This window comes from Rhyacophila brunnea, unplaced genomic scaffold, assembly GCF_057557595.1.
Source record: "Rhyacophila brunnea isolate RB1 unplaced genomic scaffold, BYU_Rbru_1.0 scaffold_16, whole genome shotgun sequence".
Classification (NCBI taxonomy): domain Eukaryota; kingdom Metazoa; phylum Arthropoda; class Insecta; order Trichoptera; family Rhyacophilidae; genus Rhyacophila; species Rhyacophila brunnea.
The window spans coordinates 29,769,579-29,788,671 of record NW_028232816.1 but is presented as its reverse complement, the minus strand read 5'-3'; the positions used below and the strand labels follow the sequence as shown (position 1 = coordinate 29,788,671).

The window sequence follows — 19,093 nt, the reverse complement described above, 5'->3', positions numbered from 1 at the left end:
ACAACAACAACCCATCACACAATATTGAAGAATGATATTATGTGTAAACAGTTGTTATCGTGATACTTTAATTTACACACTATCGGTGCCAGTAAATCTGTGCATGTGTACATGCACTATTAAATTAAGTTGTTCAAAAATTTATGACTAATTGTATCTGGACGACTGCTTTTTTGATTGTATTTTTCTATTCTTATATTGCCTGTCTTCTCTTCATTTATACTTTTTTATGTTTTTCAGTATTTTTTTTTTCTATACTTCTGTGTTGTCATTTTTTTTTTAAGGGGGGACATGCTCGTCGAAGGTCAAAATTGAGTTTTTATTGTATTTTCAAACCATGATCCTGGACACTCCTTAAACGTTGTAGATGATCTATTTATATAATTTTGAAGCCTTATTATCCTTTATAGTTATTTTAAACATTTGATGACTGCATGAAGTATTTTTGTTACATAAAATAGTATTCTTTTAAACCTCTCGCTCTAATGTTTTAGAATATAGTCATATTTCGGTACAGAACTGTGCAGTGGTGTTAAGATTTTTTACATTTATTAATTTTTAAACGCATTTATAAAACCATTAGTATAATTTATTACGAGATAATTTTTGTAAATTATTCACGATAAAAAATTATTTTGATAATCTCTGTGATCCCAAATTTGACAAGAATTAGGCATTTTATTATTCAAAAAATCGGCAAGATTAACACATTTGAAGATGAATCTAAAGATACTTATTATAAGCTATGTCTTTGACCATTCAAGTGTGATAAAAATCTTATGAATAATGATTGCTTTATAATAATTATTGACCTAAGAATAAGGTAGTGTTTTTTTGAAATACGCCATTTCTTTTGTCATTCCCTAGTGGTTAAGCTACAACATACGGCCGTAGCCATAAAATGACAAACTATAATTAAAGTAGGAAGTAAAATTATGTTAACGCGCGTGTTTGAACATGTACCTAACCGAATTTTTTTTTATTTTTTTTTAAACGGTACATGTTCAAACACGCGCGTCAATATCATTTTACTCCCTACTTCAATTATAGTTTGTCAATTTATGGCTACGGCCGTATGTTGTAGCTTAACCACTGGGGAATGACAAAAGAAATGGCGTATTTCAAAAAAACACTACCTTATTCTTAGGTCAATAATTATTATAAAGCAATCATTATTCATAAGATTTTTATCACACTTGAATGGTCAAAGACATAGCTTATAATAAATATCTTTAGAATTGTCTTGAAATGTGTTAATCTTGCCGATTTTTTGAATAATAAAATGCCTAATTCTTGTCAAATTTGGGATCACAGAGATTATCAATATAATTTTTTATCGTGAATATTTTACAAAAATTATCTCTTAATAAATTATGCTAATGGTTTTATAAATGCGTTTAAAAATTAATAAATGTAAAAAATCTTAACACCACTGCACAGTTATGTACCGAAATATGACTATATTCTAAAACATTAGAGCGAGAGGTTTAAAAGAATACTATTTTATGTAACAAAAATACTTCATGCAGTCATCAAATGTTTAAAATAACTATAAAGGATAATAAGGCTTCAAAATTATATAAATAGATCATCTACAACGTTTAAGGAGTGTCCAGGATCATGGTTTGAAAATACAATAAAAACTCAATTTTGACCTTCGACGAGCATGTCCCCCCTTAACCATTTTCAATAATTCTCCAATATATTTTTTATAATTTATTTAACATTTGATTTAATTTGATTCATTTTGCTTTTTATGTTCACCTATTATTGGGACCATCGTATATTCTTTTATTATATTATGTTCTCATTATACTTTGTCCCTGTGATTGATCTCGTTGGTTGACCTAAATAAAAAAAATAAATATTAAAGTTTGTCAACTAAATGCGCATTCAATATTAGTAATATTTGCGAACATTCAGGCGGGATTTGTATTTCTTGCGTTTTATGACCTGACCATTAATAAGCCATAAACCAAACCTGGCTTTAAAGTCTTTGTTTAAAACAATATTGCAGATTCAAATTTGTTTATTTTATATAATAAAATGAACATGACAAATAATAGATTCAAAGCGTACTACACATTATTACATAAAAATAAGTGTTAACAATATTGAAATAAAAATACAGGGTAATATGAGTAAATAATAAAAACAAAAGTACATAAAGCACACCGAGTGAACTAGGTTGATAGACCCTATCTTAAAAACCCATAAAACAGCGTCCACCTAAACTCACCTCATGTAAGTGGAATATATCAATATTCGAAGCGATCTGATTGAACATAGTTATTGCCCTTCCAATTGACATTACTAATGACAGGTTAGTTCTGCACCTTGGGAGAACAAACAACGGATACCCCTGATTTCTAAGACAATAATAATTATCACAGACACACAAACCTGAAAATTATTGACTTATAATTTTGTTTTTTTGTTTTGTTTCAGGTTGGCACGCGTGACGATGATTTAATAAAACACTTATCCGCAGATCTCCAGGGACTGCATTTGCGCTCCACAAACCACGCGCTAGGTACGTTATCTCTGTAGAACCATTTCCAACGCCACCAACAGGATTTCTTGTTGTCTTGCAGGATAAGGACGCCCCCGTCGCCAAAACCAAGAAATGCAAAGACAGACAGAAGACCACTGACAGAGATGAACACTCTGATGACGAAGTTGAGGCTAAAAGAACCAAACCCAATGACAAAACACAAACGGCTAATAAAGAAGTATCTAATGATGGCTTAGATCCGTCATGTTTAAAGGTCTCGGAGAGTAAAGTATTAGCCGTGGAGACAGTATGCAGCACAGATGCTGCAACTAAAGTCACTTTTCATGACAACAAAGTTGGGTCTGTCGATGTGACGGGGGAAAAAGATTGCGGCGACCGGTGTCCGGATGTGGTACTCGTTTCATCCGATCCGGAAGACGGAGAATGCTCGCAAAGTGAAGACGATCAGTCAGAGTCTAGTGGTACAGATTCTTCCGATTCTAACGGTAATAATATAATGTCATTTTGTGAATTCCCTAAACTTATAATTTGTACTGTCCACAATATGTTAAAAAGAAATTAAAAATGTCTTAAATCGACATGACTGTCTGTGAAGATTAATATTAAACATGCCAATTATAGTCGGGCTGCTTGGCGTGATAATGTGAACACACTGGACAAAATCACCAAGTTTTTTTCACATGCTACTTATATCCATAGCTTTTAAAATTTTTGATAGGATCACCTCATCCATTGGCCATTTTGCAATGTAACTATATTACCAATATCCTAACTTCTAAACCATTTATGATCACAATCTATGTGTGTAAATATACATTTTCTGGGTCAGAGTAACCAGATATACAATTTTGAAATGTATCAGACGATTATGTATCGAAATGTTATTTTTGGGACTGGGACAACTGGACGCCAGGACAATTGGGCACCGCACTGTCTAATTAAATAGAATAGACGTTTGTTACGATTTTATATAGAAAGTAGACGAGGAATTTATCTACTACTTAGTAGTTTTAATTCCTTTTGCTCTTTACATAATGTTTTTTTATTGCTGATTGAGAATTATTATGCCTGAGGCTTTATATAAAAATAAAAGAACTCTCTTATTGGAATTTAAACATATGCACAATTAAATCATTATTTTCATGTCCATATTGAAATTCTCACCAAGTATTAAGTACTAATAATATAATAATTTAAATATAAATAATAATATTACATATATATTTTTAAAGTATCTATAATTCAAGAACGTTTATATATTTTCGAATTACATTCGATTGCGTGTTGCCCGGTTGTCCCGGCACCGAATCGTCCTAGACCTGTATTTTTATGCGTGTGTATATCATTTATAAAAGCATTTGTCTGGTGTGTCCACATTTACCTCAAATTCGTCGTTAAGCTGCCAAACTATTAATGGAACTGAGAGATATAGCGCCTGTACACGTGCATGGATTTACTTGCACCAATAGTGTGTATTTTAAACTATCACGATAATAACTGTTTATATGTAAAAATGTTGACTATCTTGCCAATCTCATTCTTCAAGAGTAAGCGAGACGTGATTTTATCATTATTTGGTATTATTTGACAGCTCGTGAAAATCGGTTAACCTTAAAATTAGTACGCGGTATAGTTGGTTTTTTTTACTGGCAGGTTCGCTACTGTCATTCTACTGTGCACGCGCAGATATTGCACACAGTGGCGGCTCTTCTAATACCATGCAAGTGCGACGCACTGCCTGACATCGGTCAACTTTTCATTATTATTCATATGTGTATCACTCACTTCGCGGAGTAGAACATGTAGCAGTATTATAAACAATACTCCTTTCATGTGCGCAAAACGATTCTGATCCAAATACGATTTTCTGTTTACATAGGATTACTCTGAGGTCATTGTAAAACTACTTACACGGTGGACCTATGTTCCTGTAGTGGCGTTTTGTTTAGCATTTTTTACACAGTTTAGATCATTGCACTAATTTGAGAGCTCTAGAAACAAAAACGCCAGTTCCTCTTTTATAACAATGTTGGCAAGTTAATAAAAATGTCTTATATCTTTTATAGTTATAATTTCTAAAAAATGTATTATAAAATGTCATATTATTAGTATATAAACAATATTTATAAATACTTTTTTCAGAAATTGTACCTATTAGAAAGATATGAGACATTGTTGTCGCCAACATTTTCGAAAATAGAAACTGCCATATTTATTTCTAAACCCCTCAAATACATTCAATATAATAAAAAAGGCATAATAATAATAAATTAATAAAAATGAGAAAGATTTAAATTGCTTCGGACTTTTAACAAAGTGATTTACCATGACCTCATATGTGATTTATTTTACATTGATTTATTTATTTGAAATCACTCAATAAGGATATAAAAAAATTCTACATAATATGTATGATGCAGGTAACATCCGTTAATTGTTTTTCTAATCTAAAACTTTTTTGAGAAATAGAATAAATAAACCAAGACATATTTAATTTACCTTCTGAAGAAGTTAGACGTTTCAGCCATTTTACACTAAGATAATAATATCTTCTCTTTATAGAAGGTAAACCATTGCGCACTACTAGAAAATGCTATTCTGAAGACCACTGGCGGCCACTGATTGCACGGTCCAATTGTCACGTGATAATCCAGAAGCTTCTGAACTTTTTTGATTTATGCATGCAATTTGCACGATAATACGCGTTTACACATACATTTTTTTGATATGGCCGTGATAATTCGTACTGTCAGCAGTAAATCCATGGACATGTAAATGGGGTAATAAGGAATCGAATGCGGACTTCTTTCTTTATGAAAATCAATCAGTTGACAATAATTGAATTATTTTAGTTTTTATAAAAAAAATTGATAATGTTTTCTTTTCTTTGGAATATTATTGAGTGTTTTGGTTCGTAAAAATTTCCATTTCATTCACTACTTGCACTTGCGCTTGTCAAATGCTATTTTCAACCATAACTATAAGGATAACTGAACACAATAAATTGTCATTGTGAATGAAACATACACTCTTAGTAGTCCGCCGCTCGATTATCCGACAACTACTATAATCCTCCGTTGTTTTTACTAGTTGAAAGCACAAAATTAAGCTCTATAATTTTCCGGTACTATATTGTCAAATTCAGTAGTCCGCCGCGTACAAGTATACAACTCAGATGAGACAGGTTTATTTTGGAAACTTCTCCTTTATAAAACGTACGTTCATCGCGAAGAAAGTAATGTACCAGGGAGGAAAGTGCCCAAGGATCGCATCACAATTATGCCGTGCTCCAATGCAACCGGGACACACAAACTGAAGCTTTTGGTCATAGGGAAAGCCAGGAATCCTAAGCCATTCAAGAATATCTGCCTCACTGAACAACTGGTTGTGTCAAGTGATTTGTGTATAATTTAGTAAATAATTGATTTTGATTATAAATAAAACCGTAATTTGCTAGTACAGATTCTCAAAAAAACTATTTTTACGAAATACCTGTTTTAATTTTTACCATATTTTGTATGTATGCACTATAATCCGTCGCTTTCACTAATTGGACACTTGTCTGGGTTGGGGTGGCGGATTACTGAGAGAGTACTGTGTTACAAAGTATGATTAATCACACTGTGTATGAAACCACAGTAATACGGGACCAGGGTTTATGATAATTTTCACATTAGTGTGGGACCGGGTGCTTGAGTGTTATCATTGAATGAAAGCTATCCAGTGCTAGTAAAACCTTTGAATTTAACAAAAAGAATATAAAAAAGCAAAAATATTGATTCACGTTTCTTTGTGAGTGTTTGGATTAAGTTAATTCAATCTTGGACAAAATTTTAAATCCATTTATAATAATGTTGCATGGTTTATAAATGCTTGACATGTTTGATGCGGTAACATTCATTATTAAAGTCAGGGAGGGAAGAAGGAATTTTCCAAATTTTCTATATTTTTTAAACACATACAAATCCAGTTGAAAATTAAACATATCAACATTCCTGATGATTTTATGTTGCATGTGTACTCGAAACATTCTGGATGTTCACGGCATAAAGCTCTTGTGCAAATATGTAATATGTAGACTGTTTCAAGGCTGACTATATTCAGGCCGTGGCACTGTATTGCGAATTATGACGGTAGTGCTAGTTATTGCTCATACTTCGAGTGCAATCTGGTAACCTGTTCGCAATAACTGAAAAATTTCAATTGCATATTTTGTTAAAATTATTACCATTTATTTGAATATTCAACAATCATCATTTTGTACAAATAGTTTACCGTATTGCATTCGAAGTATGAGCAATAACTGCCACTATGGTCCACCAGTATAAGTTGTCTGCCGAGTGAGGGCGCCACATGCTAACATTTGACATATTATCATTCCATAATTTTTATGCTGTGATGAGCTTAGTTTCAAATTTGAACACCGGACAATTTATGATGGTAGGTATATCTATACCATCGAAGTTTATAGTTTCGTGTTACAGCCTGAGTATAGTGGGCCTTGAGACGGAATATACACACCAGAATTCAGATGGTATACAGTTGTTACAAAGTTACTTGCAAACTTTCTAGATGTAGGTATAATTTTACATATAGGACATACGGCTTGTCTCACATTATGACAGTTAGACGCAACTGCAAATTGTAGAAAGTAGCAGAACTAAGTGTACATTTCAGGGACGGTTCGGACATTCCTCCATTACACCACTCCTCACCTTAGTCAATCAATGGTCAACCTACATGTTATAATCCACATTTATGACTAATTTGTAATAAATTGATTATATTCTTTCAGAAAGCGTAGCCAACCAATACCCACCTTGCATGCGGATAATCATCCAGGAAACGTCTAATGACAAATTGAAGGTCGGATCGCTATTCTTGCTCACGAAGGATGGCGGAACCCTGGGAAGAGAAGGTGGATCTCACGCTGTTCTGATTCCTGAGGAAAACGTATCAAGAGTAAGTATCTAACACAGTGGTTTTTAAACTTCATCATTTTTTGGACACCTTTAGAACTTACGACTTCCTGCAGGGTTCCCAGGCTTCGACTCCGTAGACCGGGTATGATATAGCGCCTGTTCACCTTCCATTGATCTGATATTATTATTAGTAGTCACCGCCACTGAAACTTATGAATTTATCATTGTAACCGTGCACAGGCATATTAATTTAACATTGCCAGGAATTATTAAAATTTTCGGATATCCGGAGTATTAATCGTGACGCCCCAAGCCAAACATCTAGGCAAGAAGCAATAAGCCGTACCTATTACTGCTTGCCCATCGACACAACCCATATTGCTTCTGAAAGTATTTTACTATTTATTCAATGTCTTATTTTTTCAGCATCATCTGACCTTTAAATATGACGATGAGAAGTCTGCCTACTTTGCTGTGGACATGGGATCCAGGAACGGGACAATCTTGAATGGGAAACGAATGTCTTCAGCCCAGCAAGAGAGCGATCAGATAGAGGTATGTTTCTTAATTTCCACGTCCACCTATTCCCTTTGGCTTTATTCCAGTTTGTTATCCTGGGTATATGGTAGTCATTGGTAGCGCCATCTAGCTAGTGAATTTTTGGTCTGCCTCTTCTACGTTTTATTGGATTGCTTGACATTACTCTCTTCATCGGTTCATTGTCATTTATAAGATGCACATGATTTAATGTTAATTATCTCCCAATATTAATTATGACTATAATTATGATTAATTACATGAAAGTTACGTCTGTGGGTTCTGTAAAACTGGTCAATTGCTAGATAAGCTTCTGCCTTTCAATAATTTATTTTGCACTTACATGATATCTTATGTTTAGTGAAAAGATAATAATATAAAGTGGAAAATAATAAGTGGACTGTATGGATAGGTGGGTAGGAACAACGGATGTATGAGGTCACGGGCACCAACCATGATGCTGTCTTTGAATGACGAGAATCCTACCATGGCTTGTTGACAGCTTTTGAAAGCATTTTTAGCTACAATGAGTGTCATCAAAGGCAGACCAAGCACTAACTGAATTTTGAATCACCTGTTTATTATTATACCTGCGCATCTATTCTATATACAAGACTGCTTTCGGTCCGCTACGGCAGCTAAATAGGGTAGGATTGTATCGAAATATTAACACTTATTGTAACAATTACAATAATTTAGTTATAATTGTTACAATACGTGCTATGTTTTAACAGCATCTCTTAGCTGTGATAAATTTTGGACCGAGATAGACAGTTTTGACAGTTCAGACGGTTAACCTTTTTGTAATTACTACAATAAGTGTTAATAATTCGATACTTTCCTACCCTATTTAGCTGCCGTAGCGGACCGAAAGCAGTCTTGTGTATAGAATAGATGTGCTGATTACCTGTCGCGTTGCCTGCAAATAGAACACTGATTTGACTCTGCATGGAATTGGTTCAGTGTCATTTGTGAACGTATTGTTGTACCTCTGTGAGGGAAAGAAAGGAGTTGGAAATACGTTTTAAAATCAATTTTATAAAACCTTGTTAGGAGTTACGATATTTCTATATAATGAAATTGAAGATTAAACTAGGGGTAAGTATAGGAAATAAGTTTTGTCTTCTTTTGTATCCACAGATTGTTCATGGAAGCATTATACAGCTGGCGAGTACGAAACTACTCTGTCATATTCACAAAGGAACCAGTACTTGCGGACATTGTGAACCCGGCCTACTAATCAAAGGTATCCTATATATAATTTTACATTTTCTAAAAAATCATGCCTGTCTTCTGCGCATTCGATGACAGATAATCAAATCAAATGAAAATAGCGTTGCTGTCATTTGCATTATGTGCTTAAAAATAGTTATTTTTTTAATTATACAGTCGAACTTGGTTATTACGAGGAAGATAGGACTGACTGAATTTGCTTGTTATAAGCATTACTCGTTGTATCGTTATATAACATTTTTCGTGACACGTTCTATTAAAGCATAGAACATAAAAAATTTGGAAACCATCGTAAAAATCCCCGAAACAAGCATGGCATTCATACTACAAAAGAAGTTGTTTATTGTATGAGCCGCCGGCGCTGGTAGGTACCTACTGACTTCACAAAGCATGGATTTTTTATATGCAATTTCAACCATATGCGTGGATACTTTTTCAGTGTCGTCGCCGAAAACACCAATTAGGTATGTACTTAGACACTTAACTAGTGTCATAAACGTAATCCGATCCCGGTGGCATCCTGCCTGGTCAGATTTTATTGCTTAGGGTCGAAAATGTTTTTAAACGATCGACATTAACAAATTTTTGACGATATTTTTGCTCGGTATACCCGATAAGTAGCTCGTTATAAAAGTGAATAAATGTTTGAAGAAAATCATAAACTAAAATGTCAACGAATGTTTCCTCATTACATCCGAGATCTCGCTATTTCCGTGATCGTAATAACAGAGTTCGACTGTACGTGCATATTATAATATATTGAGGTTCCTTAAAATAATGCATAACATTTTGCAAAGAATGGAAGAGATTCTGGCAATTTGAATGACTTCATTAATTATTAATTATTAATTATGTAAATTGTAATGGGGGACTTTGGACAATCTATTCTCTTATTTTACATGTGGCACGTTCCAAAATTATAAATGCCAGTTCCTAATAATTACCAAGAATTTTGATATTTTTCTGACATCCTTGGATGGACTTTACATCTAGTAAATTATAATTTACGTTTAATACATAAAGCTTTGCAATGATATGCGCCTGAAAATGATCAGTAAATTTAACGGATAAGCTTTAATGAATAGGTAATAAGACTTGTATTGAAGTAGAAAATAAGTAACTTAATAGCTTGACCAATATGTACCATGATATCTTGACAATGCCTATTTTTATCAGATTCTCCTGCCGCCGACTGCCCTGCCTACAAATCGTTAAGCATTAAGAGTCAACACAAGAAGGAACTACAGAGGCTCAAGGTGAAGTGTGGAGTGAATCCTTTCAAGGAGAATGATGACGCAGGCCAAAACATCTTGCCGGAAGGGTATGAGGATAAGGCGCAGAAGAGGAGAGAGAAGGTCGGGTCGCTGCATCATGGAGCCAAGACAGAACAGACCAGCCTTGATGCGTAAGCTATATTATGTACTATTAATAATACTATAGCACTATCTTCATGGCATCTGTGTAGTATTTTAGTCCACCTACTGCTTAGATTGCGTATTATTTAACGTCAAGTACATAAAATTGATTTGTATGCCTCACGTCATCTTGTATCTAAAGCACGAACCAAGTTGAGGTGCATGTCGCGGACAATCACATAACGTCAGAGTAAGCTGCCGCTACGGGAAAATAGTGTGTAATGTCGTCGTTCTTGGTGTTTAAAATGTTATCAGACTGATGCTCCCATCCTGTAGCATATTTTGAACCTTTAAAGTTTAAACGAACATTGTCAGTTGGCAAAATCTGCCGAAATCACTAAAACAACAATGAGGTCACCGCACGTTGAACTGCACGGCATCGACACCTGCATGATGTTTTGAACGTTTTTATCATATTCCACATGCCTGCACATTTTCGAGTCATCTCAAAATCAGGTTTTTTTTGTTTTTTTTGCGGTTGGCACTATGTGTTTTCTATAAGAATGTCTATTATCGTTGTTTGAATGTTTGGTTCTGTTCAAAATATTATCTATGGATGTCATCTCACAAGTATTTTAACATACGCACACATAGAAACTGTTAAAATTAATTGAAATTAGCATGAATAATTAATAATAATTCAAATTACAAATACATTATAGTTGATACTCATCATCAGTGTCATTCTTTAGTGAATTTACAGAGATGGTGATGGTTCAAAATATTCTGCAAAATGACGAAACCATACACTAAATTTGTTTCCACGCAGCGTGACAGTAGGCGACATGCACCTCAATGTGGTTCGCGCTTATGAGGAAATAGTTGTATATGTGGTCATGTCTTACATTAGGGGTTCTTAACCTATGGGTTGCAACCCAAAATTAGGTCAATTGGCATATTGGGTGAGCATTTAATTCACTGTTGTCTCTCAAAACAGCAAATGTCATTGGACACACTCTTATTATTATTAATATTGTTTAGGTCGATCGCGTCAACCAATAAGGGGTTCAAAATGCTGGAGAAGATGGGCTGGTCTGCCGGTGAAGGTCTCGGAAAAGAAGCCCAAGGAAAGAAGGAACCGGTAAGTTGAAAGTTTGCAATTACACACTTGTTACGTCTAGACCTTTTCTTCTTATTCCACGGTACTATAAATGTTACATGGCCTCCTATGCAAGTTTTTAAAAAACAATACATTATGAGGCATGAGGCATGAGGGACACGTAGGGATGTCAAAAAAGTATTGATACTTTGACGTCAATATCAGATCAACGAGGCACATTAGTAGTAGCACATATTATTGTATACCACAACGATGACAGCTCAGAACGATAAATGTTTTTTTATTTTTTTATAATACGCTGACAGTTAAATCCATTTGGTGTACTACTCCTGCAATGACGGTAACCAATTTGAAAAAAAAAATACTTCCACTTTTCTAAAACCAGTCCCTCAACGTTTCTTCGTCTTCCTTATCGTTTGAAAACCTCTGGTCTTGTAGATTTTTTTTAAAAACTTGAACAGAAACAGAACTTAGAAACAGAAAATAATCCGAGTGAGTCAGGTACAATTTTTTACGGGGTAAGTCGATTAGCTCTTGAAATCCACATCCTTGGATGTGCAACTTATGTCTTCCAACTTCCCAAGACTATAACCTTGATAAAAGACTCTCACAAGGCGGGTTTCCTGTTACAGTAAGTCTCCTGTTATTATTGTGTTATATGGCATGAACTCCAGGAGCGAACATCTTTCTTTCCCCCGGAAGATAGTTGCCATAATCCTGTGAACAGATTTTGCACATTGAACTTTTAGAGGTGGTGTAGTTCTATGCTTCCACTGTAATTAGTTTATTTTCGAGTCAGGATACCGATAATACACCCATGTCTCATTTCCAATCACCAAACAATGGGAAACTATGGGTCACACGGCAGCTCCCGAGCTATTCTGGCAGCATTGGTGCTTAATCTCTTCTGAAATGTTTCAGCATTCACGCAGAACATCCTATAGTCGACCATTTCAAAGATTGGTTTATAACCTATAATAGCTGTCAATCTAAATAACTCAATAAAGTAGAATTAACTAACTTTGTTCCAAGACCATCTTCTCTAACCTTGGGCATGTCCAATAGTTCATGAATCATTTTCAAAACTATACCTCTGAGTTGTCCATTTCTTCAGTTTTTTGGTTGTCTGTCTGCTAAAAAATTAAATCTTCAACACATTTGCGCATTTCTTCGGTTGTAGATTCCACGAGTCGTCCAGTGTGGGAATCGTTATTTTTAATGTACTATTCACCAGTGGCGAAGAGTGGAGGTAGGCTGTTAAGATCCGTCACAAATAGTGCACACTAAACTTTGTCAATCATACGTATTTGTTTTCATTGAAATAAGACTACAATTTACAGATAGTGTTGGTTAGTTTTTAAAATTCAATTAAACCCTGTGAAACCAAGCCATAATAGATAATAGTCAAAAAATACTCGTATATCTATAAAATATCTAGAATTACGCAATTAAATCATAGATAACTTTGAATATTTTATGGAGAGAATAATATTTTTTATCTATTATAGTTTAGTTTAGACAGGGCTTAATGAATTTAAAAAAAATCAACCAATATATTATGTGTAATATGTGTTGACACATCAAATGTCGTAAAGTCCACTGAATGTCAAACTGAGAAAAATGCAGTTTTATCATATCTTGTAATACAAATGGTTGTAACATGTGAGATATTGTAAGATAATTGAATCTAATACCCACGATGGCTACAAGGAAGTCCTGAAGGTATTCCTTCAGTGCAACATTTATAAAAAATGTTTTTATTTTGGACTTAAGCAGTTTAGATAAAATACAGGTGGACTTTATGAGTTTTGATAAATTTTCAGTTGGACTTTAAGCGGTTTGAAAAAACTTTGCATGGACTTAATGCAGTTCGATATGTATCCGGGCGGCCATTTTTATTATTTTCAGTATTTTCAGTATTTTTAGTATGGCACAAATAAAAAAAATCACGTATTATAATTTATAAGATATGTATACCTATATTTTTAGATGGTTTTTGGTAAAATCTTTTTTTTCCTGCTGCCACACTTCAACTATTCATAATTATTATTAATTGTTTGTTGCATTTTTATCGTGATCCTTGACTTCATAGGTAGGTGATAAAGTTTTTAAAACCTACTTGATTGTATTAATTTACTGGTAAGTGAGAATTAACTGTATTCGTTGTCAGTGTGTACTTGATAAGTGCGCATAGTGCCCAAAGATGCCGAAAGGCGAAAAATGACTCAAATGAAATAGTAGAAAACTTAAATCCATTAGAATTTAATTTATTTAATGTTGAATTAAGCGGCATCTTAGGTATTAGTAAGTATTAAACTAAAGTAAAAAATATATTGAGGTAATAACCTAGTTCATTGAATAATAAAAGCAATATTACTCTTAATTTTAAGTACATAGACTTGATTAACTACATGGGTAAATTCGCATTGCTCCAATACGGCCCTGTCTCACAAGTTACAACGTACTGTAACGTCAAAAACTGAACTCAGTATCAAGTAAACTCAAAGTTTCTGTGTCTTGGCGGCATTTTTCTTCTTAGCTTCAGTGCTCGACCTCTTTCTGGCTTTGTCTGGATCCACAAAATCCACTTCTACATCCATATTTTATGTTATAATTGTTTAGAAATTAAGGAAAATGATAGGTGCCGTCGTTCACCTTTAGCTTGAAAGTAGAAGAATGGCGGCCATGACAGGGCACTAACTTGTCAGTGATTGGCCCGTAGGGACTTTATGGGGTTAGATAAAATACGCTTGTGGACTTAAGGTGGATTGAAAAAATATTGATCTTTCGAAACGTGATTTCATAGGTAAACAGTGGACTTTTGGGGGTTTGCAGTATACCATAATGTGCAGATTTGCATACTCTATTAAACGTATATCAAAAGTCATTTTTTTCAATATGTGGACTTTACGGTGTTTGATATCCATCAACACATATGTATTCTTAATCCAACGAAAATAAATAAGTATGAATGAAAAAGTGTGCACAATTTTGTCGTATCACCCAAAATATACCAAAATTATTATGATTTGGTTTAGGCAGGGTTTAATTGAATTTTAAAAACTAACCAATACCTTCTGTAAATTGTAGTCTTAGTTCAATAAAAACAAATACGTATGACTAACAAAGTTTAATGTGCACTATTTATGGCGGATCTTAACAGCCTACCTCTACCCTTCGCTACTGCTATCCACCCTTATTATTATTGTTCCAAAATACGTCTTTATAGTTTGAAGGAGCAGACTTCCATAAACCAAAATCATGCAAGCGTTGTTCTCTTTCGGATTCTTCTCTCTCTAGGTAAGAAATTTAATCACCGGACAGCATTTAAATTTTTTTTTATAATTTCTTAGGAGCTCGCACAAGGCACCCGCTTGCCGAGCTGTCACTTTGAATGTCAGAAATGCACTGTGTTGAAATTGTACCTGCATCACCCCAAGAGGAGTCCCAAAATGCACACACTTGTTTCAATGCGTTCATTATATAATGAACGCTCAGTCCTTATACTTTTTCCATCGTTGGAATTTTTAAATGTCAATAAGCGGATTTCATGCATTAGAATATTTGCAATATTTTCATTATTTTCAATGTACCTACAGTAGAATCTCGATTATCCAGACTATAATATGGACGATAATTGAAGAAAAAGAAACATATTTGTTAGGGAAAGAAAAGTACAATTTGTATGAACAATTTTTATTGATATTATACATATAGATTCAATTAAAAATTATCTTTTTAATAAGAAATTCAATTAAGTCTTTCAGTGCTAAAGACACGCTAGGCGCGTAACCATTAGTTGGCCATTAGATATAATTAGCATGATATTTAAATGTGGTAATTCTGGTCTCTATTGATTTTTGCTTAAAGGTCTGTCTAAACTGTCTTTTACGAAGCTGCCAAATTTACGTATACAGTACGCTCTCAGTAATCCGCCGCTCGATTATTCGACAACTACTACAATCTGCCGTTATTTTTACTAGTTGAAAGCACAAAATCAAGCTTTATAATTCGCCGGTATTCGATTGTCAAATTCGGTAGTCCGCCAATACAACGCAAATACAATATAACCAAATACAACGCAGATGAGATGGGTTTATTTTGGAAACTTCTCTTTCGTAAAACGTACGTTCATCGCGAAGAAAGTAGTGTACCAGGGAGGAAAGTGTCCAAGGACCGCATCACAATTATGCCATGCTCTAATGCAACCGGGACACACAAACTGAAGCTTTTGGTCATAGGGAAAGCCAGGAATCCTAAGCCATTCAAGAATATCTGCCTCACTGAACAACTGGTTGTGTCAAGTGATTTGTGTATAATTTAGTAAATACTTGGTTTTCATTATAAATATAACCGTAATTTGCTAGTACAAATTTCTCAAAAAAACTATTTTTACGAAATACCTGTTTTAATTTTTTACCATATTTTGTATGTATGCACTATAATCCGTCGCTTTCACTAATTGGACACTTGTCTGGTTTTTGGGGTGGCGGATTACTGAGAGCGTACTGTACTTTTAAAACATTAAGTTGTCTTGAGTTACATTCTTCTAGGATCTCAAACCACTTCATGGCGACATCTAAGTATTGAAAAGGTTCAGAATGTGTAGGACTAATATTTCCCCTCTCAGGAATCTTCTCTCCGTCTCCTTGATCTTGTTCCTCTGAGGCAATAATTTTATTCCTCAATTATTTCATTCAAAATTTGGAATCCAGGATTGTTTGCATCGCAATTGAACCCAATTTAACGCAATTTGTACCTGTAGTATTTTCACGTCTTGATGTTAAAAGATTTGTTGGGTGGTTTTTTTCCAATTTAAACCAATATTTAAACCACGAAAATAAACGTTTCATAAAACTAACTTACACTTGTTTTGAATAATCCGGATAATCGAGGTTCCACTGTACTCTTTTTGACATTTTTAGTCTAGTCTTCCGGGTATGTACCTGCAGTAGATTTTTTTTTAATATTCTTTGTTGTTCATCAATATATATCGTAAATAATAATTATAGTGATCAATAAATACACCTCCTTGAAGTTATTAATTTGACAGTTTATTGTTTTGAGTGAAAAACATCCGACAGTGTGTCTGTAAAAATACAATTTTTTTAAATGCATAATGAAATAAAATAATTGTACCATAAATTGAGGTGAGATTATATCAATACTATTTTCAAAAAATTTGTAGCTGATTAATGTTTTAAAGTAAAGTCCCAATTTTTTTTAAATAGCCATACGCAAGCAAGACTATAAATTTAATATTATATCATTATTGTTTTTAAATAAAAATACTGCATTTTTGTAGTTTTAAAATGTATAGATAATTTGGTATCGATATACCTGCCAAGTATGTACCTACCTATCACTAATTTTAGAGTTTTCCAAATAATTACAATTTAATTTTTTGTGACAACTATTTTGGGAAACGCTAACATATTCAGAAAGTCACCCCTGTCCATCAAGGCGAAATGAATAAACTGTATTCATCCCCCTGTTCTTATAATGTAGGCTTTTATTTCCGTTTCCCTGCTGCATAATCACCCCTTTCCGTAAAACCACCCGCAGGATAGTCTACATTCAAGGCCAATGCAAGGTCGTCTCAAGGTTGCCCTCTATTCCCCTGCCCCTTTTTATTTAGGGGAGTCCCATGGTTCTGAAGTTTTTACATTATACTCGTAATATAATATTATCTCAGTATAGGTGATTTAATATTATGTTATCAATTCAAAATAATTATAATTGAGATAACCGAGTTGAGTAAATAATCAACTTCAAAGATATATATAAATATGTAGCTAGTACCTACTACATATTGTGTTTTATTTTATTAATACAATATATTTCCACCAAGAATTGACACTATAAAAGAAAAAATGTGCAATAGTAAATCCTACATAACATTTTTTAACATTCTGTAAATTAGGCAGGCGTCTTTCTCAAGTGATTCTTTATTTATAACTATTGTACAAAAAATATTGATTTTTATTTATTTTTTAATAATGTTTTTAGTGTTCAGTGTAATGATTCAAACCAAGGCCTGAACAAAAACGAACCATAAGTGCGAATGAGTAAGCATTCGGCACGCTTATATCTCCGCACTATGCGTTAGAGTAAGATAGACTTTCTACGGCTGAATTAAATATTTTTTCAAAACGTCACTGGTAAAACTGGACTAGACTGATTACATCCATTTAAAAACTGCGAGGACGTGTTGGTGAAATTTAACGTTTCATAGTTAAGTTGATTATAATAAAATCAAAGTTCTACTGTGCGTTATACGCAAGAAACACGGCTTCATTTTCCGAAAAACAGTCGCTCTCTATATATTATTACTCTGAGATTCAAACTGTATACAGTTGATATAAAATGATATCGATATTTTATACCGTTACATGTAAATACATATTATTATATTTCGCCATACTACAATTTATTCACTGCGGCTGGCTGTCTTACCGGAAATAGATGCCCATATAGCATTGACATATAAAAAAATACGTGTTGGTTGATCGTTGAAGAACATTAATTTGATACTGATTGGTATCAAATATTTGATATTAACGCTGTCATTATTATCATATATTTGTTAGGTACGACTTGGTACTTATGAGCACCTATCGGAATTGTATATAAATTATACGATATGATTATATTTATAATTTTACCTACCTATTTTCTTCTGTTTTTTCCTTATAGTCTCACTACTAAATGTTTGTTTAATGTTTACTTCGACTTGTAAGAAATAATTTTAATTATGAGAATCTGCCGACACAATGTAATTGACACTAATTAATTTATTCTTTCAACCTTTCACATCTATAAATAGATACTATAAATCTCTTATAATCTTGATATATATATTTTTTTAAACTGCTAAATTGCTATGGTCAAATTCAAAAGATTCAGAATCGGCGAGGTGCGGTTAGGCAATCGGACGAATTCAAGATGCATACCGGCTCGTCACTTCGGTAAGTGTGTCGCGAGAATAATTTATGTGGGGAATATGTGGAGTGTTGTGGACCACACACCTTGGACTTCACATTCATCATAGCTAGCTGTCGGAGTACCGCTCGCGTCCCGTACTACTTACTACACATCTTCGTTCCCCGCCGATTACCATATGGCGTCTAGTTGCATCCGGGCAATCCATGCATGTACTGCAATACCTGGCCTCAGACTTCACAAATTTTCATTGTGTGTGTGCAGCCTATATGTTTTTTGACCAACTGAGAGGATGCAAGGGTCGTCAAAAAAGTATCTAAAATTTTTGACCGATACTTCGATAAAATACCAGTATCGATGCTTTTTCTTTTGATATAACAGCCCTTGATACAGGACATCCTCGGCGAAATCCCTTCTCGATTCGGAAACTTTGGGTAAACATGTTTTTCCAAATAATATGTTGAATTTT

At 33.9% G+C, this 19,093-nt stretch overlaps 1 protein-coding gene across 1 annotated transcript in view; it reads left to right on the top strand.

Moving 5' to 3' along the window:
• The window catches only part of LOC147074618 (angiogenic factor with G patch and FHA domains 1), a 55,164-nt gene that overhangs the window by 15,773 nt on the left and 20,298 nt on the right, over window positions 1–19,093 (top strand). Inside the window, exons 4-9 of the mRNA XM_085943990.1 lie at window positions 2,481–3,000; window positions 7,311–7,477; window positions 7,864–7,992; window positions 9,115–9,220; window positions 10,384–10,612; window positions 11,604–11,703. Of these exons, the coding sequence (XP_085800116.1) occupies window positions 2,481–3,000; window positions 7,311–7,477; window positions 7,864–7,992; window positions 9,115–9,220; window positions 10,384–10,612; window positions 11,604–11,703 (1,251 nt within the window). The remainder of the gene's footprint in view (window positions 1–2,480; window positions 3,001–7,310; window positions 7,478–7,863; window positions 7,993–9,114; window positions 9,221–10,383; window positions 10,613–11,603; window positions 11,704–19,093) is intronic.